At 39.3% G+C, this 12061-nt stretch overlaps 1 protein-coding gene across 1 annotated transcript in view; it reads right to left on the bottom strand.

Annotated features, from left to right (window-relative positions):
- CATSPERE (catsper channel auxiliary subunit epsilon) overlaps positions 1–12061 on the bottom strand; it is a gene marked incomplete at its 3' end in the record, with an annotated part of 219030 nt that overhangs the window by 136765 nt on the left and 70204 nt on the right. The window contains exon 8 of the mRNA XM_079107281.1: positions 10272–10285. Coding sequence (XP_078963407.1) covers positions 10272–10285 — 14 coding nt within the window. The remainder of the gene's footprint in view (positions 1–10271; positions 10286–12061) is intronic.

The following is a 12061-nucleotide window of genomic DNA, read 5'->3' as shown; positions in this document are numbered from 1 at the left end:
ACAGATATGACCCACCCAGAGTGAACCAAGAAGAAATAGAAAACTTAAACAGTCCAATATAAGCAATGAGATTGAAGCAATATAGAAAGCTTTCCCACAAAGAAAAGTCCAGGACCAGATAGATTCTCAGCTGAGTTCTATCAAACCTTTAAAGAAGAATTAACATCAATCCTCCTAAAATTATTTTATGAAATAGAAAGGTAGGGCACACTCATACATTCATTTGATGGAGTTAGTAGCACCCTAATACCAAAACTAGACAAAGATACATCAGAGAAAGAAAACCAATATCCCTAATGAACATAGATGTAAAAATCCTTCATAAAATATTAATAATCCATATTCAAAAACATGTACTCCATGATCAAGTAAGTTAGTTTCATCCAAGGGATGCAGATTTGGTTCAAAATACATAAATCAATAATATAATTCATCACATAAATAGGATTAAGGACAAGAACCACATGATTATCTCAGATGCAGAAAAGGCCTTCATCAAAATCCAGCACCCATGGATGATAAAAACACTAAAGAAACTAGGGGTAGAAGGAAACTACCGCAATATCATAAAAGCTACATATAATAAATCCAAACCAACATCATACTGAATGGAGAAAAACTGAAAGCATTTCCCTTAAAATCAGGGACAAGACAAGTATGTCCACTCTCACCACTCCTGTTCAATGTAGTCATTGACATTCTAGCCAGAACAACCAGGCAAGAGAATGAAATTAAAAGGATACAAATAGGAAAAGAAGTCAGACCATCTCTGTTTGCTGATTACATAATCCTAAACATGATTTGCTGATAAGCAAATTCAGTAATGTAGCAGTATTATAAGATCAACATAACAAAATCCATAGCCCATGGCTTTTTTTTTTTCATTTCATTTTATTTATTTATTTATTTATTTTTTATTGTAAACAAATGGGACACATGTTGTTTCTCTGTTTGTACATGACATAAAGGCATACCATTTGTGTAATCATAAATTTACATAGAGTAATGTTGTTTGATTCATTCTGTTATTTTTTCCCTTCCCCCCATCCCTCCCACCCCTCTTTCCCTCTATACAGTCCTTCCTTCCTCCATTCTTGCCCCCTCCCTAAACCTAACTCTAACCCTAACACTAACCCTTCCCTCCCCCCATTACATTATGTGTCATCATCCACTTATTAGCGATATCATTCGTCCTTTGACTTTTTGAGATTGGCTTATCTCACTTAGCATGATATTCTCCAATTTCATCCATTTACCTGCAAATGCCATAATTTTATCATTCTTCATGGCTGAGTAATATTCCATTGCATATATATACCACGGTTTCTTTATCCATTCATCAATTGAAGGACATCTAGGTTGGTTCCACAGTCTGGCTATTGTGAATTGAGCAGCTATGAACATTGATGTGGCTGAATCTCTGTAGTATGCTGATTTTAAGTCCTTTGGGTATAGGCCAAGGAGTGGGATAGCTGGGTCAAATGGTGGTTCCATTCCAAGCTTTCTAAGGAATCTCCATACTGCTTTCCAGAGTGGCTGCACTAATTTGCAGCCACAACAGCAATGTATGAGTGTACCTTTCTCCCCACATCCTCGCCAACATCTGTTGTTGCTTGTGTTCTTGATAATCGCCATTCTAATTGAGGTGAGATGGAATCTTACGGTGGTTTTGATTTGCATTTCTCTTATTACTAGAGATGTTGAACATTTTTCCATATGTTTGTTAATTGCTTGTAGATCTTCTGTGAAGTGTCTATTCATTTCCTTAGCCCATTTGTCAATTGGATTATTTGTATTCTTGGTGTAGAGGTTTTTGAGTTCTTTATATATTCTGGAAATTAGTGCTCTATCTGAAGTATGATTGGCAAAGATTTTCTCCCACTCTGTAGGCTCTTTCTTCCCATTGCTTATAGTTTCCTTTGCTGAGAGAAAGCTTTTTAGTTTGAATCTATCCCAGTTATTGATTCTTGCTTTTATTTCTTGTGCTATGGGAGTCCTGTTAAGAAGTCTGGTCCTAAGCCGACATGTTGAAGATCTGGACCTACTTTTTCTTCTGTAATCTGCAGGGTCTCTGGTCTGATTCTGAGGTCCTTAATCCATTTTGAGTTTAGTTTCGTGCATGGTGAGAGATATGGGTTTAGTTTCATTCTGTTGCATATGGATTTCCAATTCTCCCAGCACCATTTGTTGAAGAGGCTGTCTTTTCTCCATTGCATATTTTTGGCCCCTTTGTCTAGTATGAGAAAATTGTATTTATTTGGGTTTGTGTCCGTGTTCCTCTATTCTGTACCATTGATCTACCTTTCTATTTTGGCACCAATACCATGCCGTTTTTGTTACTATTGCTTTGTAGTAGAGTTGAAGATCTAGTATTGCAATACCCCCTGTTTCACTATTCCTGCTAAGGATTGCTTTAGTTATTCTGGGTTTCTTATTCTTCCAGATGAATTTCATAATTGCTTGCTCTATTTCTGTAAGGTACATCATTGGGATTTTAATTGGAATTGCATTGAATCTGTATAGCACTTTAGGTAGTATGGCCATTTTTTTTTTATTTTTTATTTTATTGTAAACAAATGGGATACATGTTGCCTCTCTGTTTGTACATGGCGCAAAGGCATACCATTTGTGTAATCATAAATCCACATACAGTAATGTTGTTTGATTCATTCTGTTATTTTTCCCTTCCCCCCACCCCTCCCACCCCACTTTACACTCTATACAGTACTTTCTTCCTCCATACTTGCCCCCCTCCCTAACCCTAACTCTAACCCTAACACTAACCCTTCCCTCCCCCCCATTATGTGTCATCCTCCACTTATTAGCAATATCATTCGTCCCTTCTCTTTTTGAGATTGGCTTATCTCACTTAGCATGATATTCTCCAATTTCATCCATTTGCCTGCAAATGCCATAATTTTGTCATTCTTTATGGCTGAGTAATATTCCATTGTGTATATATAGCACAGTTTCTTTATCCACTCGTCAATTGAAGGGCATCTAGGTTGGTTCCATAGTCTGGCTATTGTGAATTGAGCGGCTATGAACATTGATGTGGGTGTGTCTCTGTAGTATGCTGATTTTAGATCCTTTGGGTATAGGCCAACGAGTGGGATAGCTGGGTCAAATGGAGGGTCCATTCCAAGTTTTCTAAGGAATCTCCACACTGCTTTCCAGAGTGGCTGCACTAATTTGCAGCCCCACCAGCAGTGTATGAGTGTACCTTTCTCCCCACATCCTCGCCAGCACCTGTTGCTTGTATTTTTGATAATTGCCATTCTAATTGGGGTGAGATGGAATCTTAGGGTGGTTTTGATTTGCATTTCTCTTATTACTAGAGATGTTGAACATTTTTTCATATGTTTATTGATTGCTTGCACATCTTCTTTTGTGAAGTGTCTGTTCATTTCCTTAGCCCATTTGTCGATTGGATTATTTGTATTCTTGGTGTAGAGTTTTTTGAGTTCTTTATAGATTCTGGAGATTAGTGCTCTATCTGAAGTATGATTGGCAAAGATATTCTCCCACTCTGTAGGCTCTTTCTTCACATTACTGATAGTTTCCTTTGCTGAGAGAAAGCTTTTTAGTTTGAATCTATCCCAGTTATTGATTCTTGCTTTTATTTCTTGTGCTATGGGAGTCCTGTTGAGGAAGTCTGGTCCTAAGCTGTTGAAGATCTGGACCTACTTTTTCTTCTATAAGATGCAGGGTCTCAGGTCTGATTCCAAGGTCCTTAATCCATTTTGAGTTTAGTTTCGTACATCGTGAGAGATATGGGTTTAGTTTCATTCTGTTGCATATGGATTTCCAATTCTCCCAGCACCATTTGTTGAAGAGGCTATCTTTTCTCCATTGCATATTTTTGGCCCCTTTGTCTAGTATGAGAAAATTGTATTTATTTGGGTTTGTGTCCGTGTCCTCTATTCTGTACCATTGATCTACCTTTCTATTTTGGTACCAGTACCATGCCGTCTTTGTTACTATTGCTTTGTAATAAAGTTGAAGTTCGGGTATTGCGATACCCCCTGCTTCATTTTTCCTGCGAAGGATTGCTTTAGCTATTCTGGGTTTCTTATTCTTCCAGATGAATTTCATGATTGCTTGCTCTATTTCTGTAAGGTACGTCATTGGGATTTTAATTGGGATTGCATTGAATCTGTATAGCACTTTTGGTAGTATGGCCATTTTGACAATACTAATTCTTCCTATCCAAGAACATGGGAGATCTTTCCATCTTCTAAGGTGTTCTTTAATTTCTTTCTTTAGTGTTCTGTAGTTCTCATTGTAGAGGTCTTTCACCTCTTTTGTGAGATTGATTCCCAAGTATTTTATTTTTTTCGATGCTACTGTGAATGGGGTAGTTTTCCTAATTTCTCTTTCTGAAGATTCATCACTTATGTATAAAAATGCGTTGGATTTATGAGCATTGATCTTGTAACCTGCTACTTTACTGAATTCACTTATGAGTTCTAACAGTTTTCTGGTGGAATTTCCAGGTTCCTCTAAATATATAATCATGTCATCAGCGAATAGGGATAGTTTGAGTTCTTCTTTTCCAATTCGTATCCCTTTAATTTCTTTGGTTTGTCTAATTGCTCTAGCTAGAGTCTCAAGAACGATGTTGAATAGAAGTGGTGAAAGAGGGCATTCCTGTCTTGTTCCAGTTTTTAGGGGAAATGCTTTCAGTTTTTCACCATTTAGAATGATATTAGCCATGGGCTTAGCATAGATGGCCTTTACAATGTTAAGGAATGTTCCCACTATCCCTATTTTTTCTAGTGTTTTGAGCATGAAGGGGTGCTGTATTTTATCAAACGTTTTTTCTGCATCTATTGCAATAATCATGTGATTCTTGACTTTAAGTCTATTGATATGGTGAATTACATTTATTGATCTCCTGATGTTGAACCAACCTTGCATCCCTGGGATGAAACCCACTTGATCATGGTGCACTATCTTTTTAATATGTTTTTGTATGCGATTTGCTAAAATTTTGTTGAGAATTTTTGCGTCGATGTTCATTAAGGATATTGGTCTGAAATTTTCTTTCCTTGATGAGTCTCTGTCTGGTTTAGGTATCAGTGTGATATTGGCTTCATAGAATGAGTTTGGGAGGGTTCCCTCCTCTTCTATTTTATGGAATACTTTGAGAAGTATTGGAATGAGCTCTTCTTTAAAGGTTTTGTAGAACTCGGCTGAGAACCCATCTGGTCCCGAACTTTTCTTTGTTGGTAGGCTTTTGATGACTTCTTCTATTTCAGTACTTGAAATTGGTCTATTTAAATTGTTTATGTCCTCCTCATTCAGTTTAGGCAATTCATATGTCTCTAGAAACCTGTTGATGTCTTCAAAATTTTCTATTTTGTTAAAATATAGATTTTGAAAATAGCTTCTAATTATGATTTGTAATTCAATCCTGTCTGTTGTGATATTTCCTTGTTCATTCCGAATTTTAGTGATTTGGGTTTTCTCTCCTCTTCTCTTTGTTAGTGTGGCGAAAGGTTTATCAATTTTGTTTATTTTTTCAAAGAACCAACTATTTATTTTGTCAATTTTTTGTATTGTTTCTTTTGTTTCAATTTCCTTGATTTTAGCTCTGAGTTTAACTATTTCCTGTCTTCTACTACTTTTGGTGCTGGTCTGTTCTTCTTTTTCTAGGGCTTTGAGCTGTAGTGTTAGGTCGTTTATTTGTTGAGTTTTACTTCTTTCATTAAGTGTGCTCCATGAAATAAATTTCCCTCTAAGTACTGCTTTCATAGTGTCCCAGAGATTTTGATATGATGTTTCTTTGTTCTCATTTACCTCTAAGAATTTTTTAATTTCCTTCCTAATATCTTCTGTTATCCATTCATCATATAATAGCATATTGTTTAATCTCCAGGTGTTGGAATAATTTCTGTTTTTTACTCTTTCATTTATTTCTAACTTCAATCCATTATGATCTGATAGAACACAAGGTAGTGTCTCTATCCTCTTGTATTTGCTAACATTAGCTTTGTGGCATAATATATGGTGTATTTTAGAGATGGATCCATGCGCTGCTGAGAAGAAAGTGTATTTGCTCTTGGTTGGATGTTATATTCTATAAATGTCTGTTAAGTCTAAATTATTGATTGTGTTATCGAGATCTATGGTTTCTTTGTTCAATTTTTGTTTGGAGGATCTGTCCAGTGGTGAGAGAGGTGTGTTAAAATCACCTAGTATTATTGTATTATGGTCTATTTGGTTTCGGAAATTGAGAAGGATTTGTTTGACATACATGGATGAGCCAATGTTCGGGGCATAGATGTTGATGAATGTTACATCTTGCTGATTTATGCTTCCCTTAAGCAGTATGAAATGACCTTCTTTATCCCTTCTGACTAACTTTGGCTTGAAGTCCACATTATCTGAAATGAGGATGGATACTCCAGCTTTTTACCTGAGTCCATGTGCATGGTATGTTTTTCCCCATCCTTTCACCTTTAGTCTATGAGTATCTTTTTCTATGAGGTAAGTCTCTTGCAGGCAACATATTGTTGGATCTTTCTTTTTAATCCAATCTGCCAGTCTATGTCTTTTGATTGATGAATTCAGGCCATTAACATTCAGGGTTATTATTGAGATATGATTTGGTTTCCCGGTCATTTGGTTCATTTTTAAAATTTCATTTATTTATTTATTTATTTATTTGTTTATTTATTTGACACGACTTGGTTCCTCCTTTATTTGACAATTCCTTTAGGATAATTCCTCCCTTTGCTGATTTGCTTCTTTGTTTTTCATCTCTTCCTCATGGAATATTTTGTTGAGAATGTTCTGTAATGCTGGCTTTCTTTTTGTAAATTCTTTTAGCTTTTGTTTATCATGGAAGGATTTTATTTCATCGTCAAATTTGAAGGTAAGTTTTGCTGGGTATAAGATTTTTGGTTGGCATCCATTTTCTTTCAGGTCTTGAAAAATGTTGTTCCAGGCTCTTCTAGCTTTTAGGGTCTGGATTGAAAAATCTGCTGATATCCATATTGGTTTCCCCCTGAATGTAATTTGGTTCTTTTCCCTCACAGCCTTTAAAATTCTGTCTTTATTTTGTATGTTAGGTATTTTCATTATAATGTGCCTTGGTGTGGGTCTGTTGTAATTTTGTGTATTTGGAGTCCTATAAGCCTCTTGAACTTGATTTTCCATTTCATTCTTCAGATTTGGGAAATTTTCTGATATTATTTCATTGAATAGATTGTTCATTCCTTTGGTTTGTTCCTCTAAGCCTTCCTCAATCCCAATAATTCTTAAATTTGGCCTTTTCATGATATCCCATAGTCCTTGGAGATTCTGTTCATGATTTCTTACCATCTTCCCTGTTTGTTCAACTTTGTTTTTGAGGTTAAATATTTTGTCTTCAGTGTCTGAGGTTCTGTCTTCCAGGTGTTCTATCCTACTGGATATGCTTTCTATGGAGTTCTTAATTTGGTTTATTGTTTCCTTCATGTCAAGGATTTCTGTTTGTTTTTTTTTTCAATATCTCTAACTCTTTATTGAAATGATCTTTTGCTTCCTGTATTTGCTCTTTTAACTGTTGATTGGTGTGATCATTCAATGCCTGCATTTGCTCTTTCATCTCATCATTCAGTGTGTGCATTTGCTCTTTCATCTCATCGTTTGCTTCCCTGATCTTTTTAATTATGTACACTCTGAACTCCTTTTCTGTCATTTCTTCTGCCATGCTGTCTTTGGGTTTTATTGATGTAACATCTAGATTTGTTTGCGGCATTTCCTTTCCTTGTTTTCTCATATTGTTCAGGTATCAGTGGACCACTGAGATATTGCAGATTTCCTCCACCAAATTACAATGTCCCTGAACATTTCTATATATCGCCTCTTAGCCTTCAGTAGGCTGAAGTCTTGGAGGAAGTTGATAATGCAGTGCTCCACAAGGAAGCTGCCTCTCTAGGAGTGGTGGCCTTCAGGTGGGGTATATTCCCTGCTAGTGGGCAGAGGTGTCTCCACTTGTTGACCAATGGTCATCCAATGGGGAACTAGGCTGCGGGCTGAGGCAAAGCCTGTTTGGGCCTGTGTCTCTGGTTTTACCGTCCTTGTGGGGAAACCTCACCCAGCAGGGAAGACTCACCCGGTGGGGAGGTCTCGCAGGTCAGTTCCCCTCCTAGAGCTTCCCCTCAATTTACAGCTACTGCCTGGGCTGGGCTGCCTTCCTCTGCAAAGTTCCCAGGGTCCGGGCCCTACTTCCTGGGCCTGGGAGCCTCACCCTTCGCAGATGATTCTCCTTAGGCTGCCCCTCCTCAGAGAATCTGCCCGTAGTCCTGGAACCTTCGCTCCGCCCCTAAGTGTGTCTCTGTGCAGATCTTCCACCAAGAAGCCTCCTAGGTCTTGGGACCCTGCTCTGCACCTAATCGCCTGGCTATGTGTCCCCTCCTGTGAGCAGCCACATGGAGCCCCGTACAATCGCTCTGAGTCCCAGAGACCCACCGCACGCCTCTTCCTCCAGACAGCTGCCCGGTGTTCCGGTGCGGTCACTAGGAGTCCAAGCAACTCACTGCGTGCCTCCTCCTCCTGCCAACCACCCGTAGCCCTGGGCAGTCACTCCGAGTCCAAGTGACCCGCCCCATTCCTCCTCCTCCTCCAGGTAACCCCCCGGGTGTTCAGGAGCCATCACTCTGAGTCCCTCTGAGTCCACATGACCCACTGCAAGCCTCCTCCGGGCAGCCGCCTGGAGCTCTGGTGTGGCTACTCAAGACCAAGCGACCCACCGCACTTCTCCTCCAGGCAGCCCCCCGGTGTTCAGGAGCGGTCACTTTGAGTCCAAACAACTCAGCACTTGCCTCCTCCTCTGAGCAGCCGCCTGGAGCTCTAATGCAGTCACTGTGAGTCCAATCGACCCGCCGCGCTCCTCCTCCTCCTCCTCCTACTCCTCTGGGCAGGCCCTGGTGTTCAGAAGCGGTAGCTCTGAGTCCAGACAGCTCACCACACAGCTCCTCTGGCAACCGCCTGTAGCTCTGGTGCAGTCACTCCGAATCCAAGCGGCCACGCTCCTCCTCCTCCTCCTCCTCAGGGCAGGCCCCGGTGTTCTGAGCCCACACAGCTCTCCTCGCCGTTCCTCCCCTGGGCAGCCACCGGAGCCCCAGTGGTTGCTCTGAGTCCCAGCGCTGTGCTGAGCGGCCTCCTCTACGATGCTCCCAGTTGTCTGAGTTCACTGCTCCAGCGGGGAGAGGGGTGTCTCGCTGGGCAGCTCTACTTCACAATGTTCCCTGCGTTCCGGGACTATCGCCCCATCCGGGACGCCTCCCCAACGGGAGAGACTCATCCGGCTGCTTTGAGTTGGTCCCAAGTCTCTCAATATCTCTTCTTTTGAATCCCGAGTCCTGGAGGAACATGAAATGCAGCCACCCTCTAGGCCACCATCTTGAAACCCCCTTTTTCCGTCTTAAGTCTTTTTGTTAGGGGTCGCTGGCTCAGTTGTGGCTCACCGGTAGCTCCCAGAAAAACACTCCGCAGACCGCCCATGGCTTTTTTATACTTTAAGAATAAATTTTGGGGCTGGGGAGATAACTCAGTTGGTAGAGTGCTTGCTTTGTAAGCACAAGGCCCTGGGTTCAATCCCCAGCACCCCCCCCAACAATCTTCTAAATAACAAACAAACAAACAAGAAGACTACTCCATTTACTCCATTCACAATAGCCTCAACAAAACAAAATCAACCAACCAACCAAACAAACACCTTCAGAATAAAACTAATGAGGTAAAGAACCTCTATAATGAAAATGATAAAATGATGAAGAAATTAATAGAAGGAGACCTTAGAAGATGGAAAGACCTCCCATGTTCTTAGATAGGCAGAATTAATATTGTCAAAATGGCCATATTACCCAAAGCAATATACAGATTCAATGCAATTCCCATCGAAATGACCAATGACATTCTTTATAGAACTAGAAAATAAAAAACAGTTCTAAAATTCCTATGGAAGAATAAAAAACCCCAGAACAGCCAAAGCAATACCACATTTAAGAGGATTGATGCTAGAGGCATCTCAAATTGTACTACAGGGCAGGAGTAAACAAACAAACAAACAAACAAAAAACAGCATGGTATTGGCACCAAAACAGACTTAAAGATCAATAGAAGACATAGAGACTATCCCACATAGATAGAGTCATGTGAACCTTGACAAAGGTTCCAGAAGTACATGTTGGAGAAAAGACATATGTTGGTTCTGGGAAAATTGAATATCTGTATATAGAAGAATGAGACTAGATTCCCATCTCTCAATTTGCACTAACATCAACTCAAAGATCTGGGAATTAGACAAGGGGGTAGTACTCATCCATAAAGAAGAATGAAATTATGGCATATGATGGTAAATGGATGGAACTGAAGACTATCATGGTAAGTGAAATAAGTCAATCCTCAAAAGTCAACGGTTGATATAAAGAAGCTAATGTAAAATAAGGGTGGGATCAGAGAGGAAGAGAGAGGAAAAGGAAAAAAAAAAGGGAGAGGGAATTTCATCAAATTAGAGGAGAGCTCAGTAGAATAGATGAAGGGAATTAACGGGGAGGAGGGAGGCAAGGGGTATGGTGAAATGAATCTAACCAAACTTAGTAAGTGAATGCATGAATATAGCACAATGAATTCCAACATCGAATTTTATCCACAAGATATTAATTTTAGGGCTGGGGAGATAGCTCAGTTGGTAAAGTGCTTGCCTGACAAGCACAGAGCCCTGGGTTCGATCCCCAGCACCAAAAAAAAAAAAAAAAAAAAAAAAATATATATATATATATATAAATTTTAAAAAATACTATAAATAAATTGCAGAGATCAGTAGAGAGGAGGGAGGGGAACAGGTAGAGTGAGGGACGGGGGAAGTGCTAGGGACTGAATTAGAGCAAATTACAATTCATGCTTTGTGATTATGTCAGAATGTATCCTAATGTTTTACATAACTAAAAAGAATTAATAAAAATTTACATTTAGACAAGCATAAGATGACTGAAGAAAACAAAAGACAAAGAAAAACTTTTAAGTAGCCAGAGGGGAAAAAAGATGGATTATTATTTTATTTATTCACTTCTTAGAACCTGCTGCCTATCTTCTTTCATTCCCACTTTTTAATCTAGCCATTGCTTCGGCAACAACCTTTGACCAGGAGGGAGTGGGAGCTTTTCTGTTACTTTGTGAAGCTAACACTGAGGTATATTCTGTTCCTTTGGTGGATAATTTCAAGATATATTCTGCATGACTCCTTGGAGGAACTCGGTGAGACTCTGTTCTGATGGTCTACAGTAGTGATAGCCTAAAAACTAGATTCCTAGGGGGCTGGAGGCTACAGTACTTGCCTAGCATGTGCAAGGTCCTGTATTCAATCTCTTGCACCGCAAAAACAAAAAAACAAAAAACATACAAAAAACCAGGAACAATATTTCCTTTTTTAAAAAAAAAAATATATATATATATTTTAGTTGTAGATGGACACAATACCTATATTGTATTTATTTATTTTTATATGGTGCTAAGGATTGAATCCAATGCCTCATACATGGTAGGCAAGTGCTCTACCACTGAGCTACAACCCCAGTCCAATAACTATATTCCTTTCCTTCCCTGTTACACTTCTCTGGAGCCTAAGCTAAAACACTTTTGAAGGTGTCACAGGCTGAAAGACAATTTCCTAAGACAGGGAAATAATGAAGTGTCGAAAGACAAAACTGCCAACAGGCAATAAAAGAAAGGAAATAAAATAGGGAGAACAAAATTTAAAGCAAAAAATAAGACTATATCAGTAACTATATTAAATGAAAAGGGACTTAATGATCTAATTAATGACACAATGCTGGTCAAGATAAAAACATGAAAAAACCTTTATGGTGTTTAGAGGACATTTGTTGAAAATATAAGCATACAGAAAGATGGAAGAGAAAGCAGGGCTGGGTGTGGTGGCAAATGCCTGTAATCCCAGTGGCTTGGGAGGCTGCAGCAGGAGAATCTCAAGTTCAAAGCCAGCCTTAGCAAGACCGTGTCTCAAAATAAATAAAAAATAAATTAATAAGAAGGCTGGGTGTGTGCCTCA

This window comes from Sciurus vulgaris, assembly GCF_902686455.1.
Source record: "Sciurus vulgaris genome assembly, chromosome: 12".
In the NCBI taxonomy this organism is placed as follows: domain Eukaryota; kingdom Metazoa; phylum Chordata; class Mammalia; order Rodentia; family Sciuridae; genus Sciurus; species Sciurus vulgaris.
The sequence above is the reverse complement of the archived record's forward strand: the minus strand, read 5'-3'. Positions and strand labels throughout refer to the sequence as shown.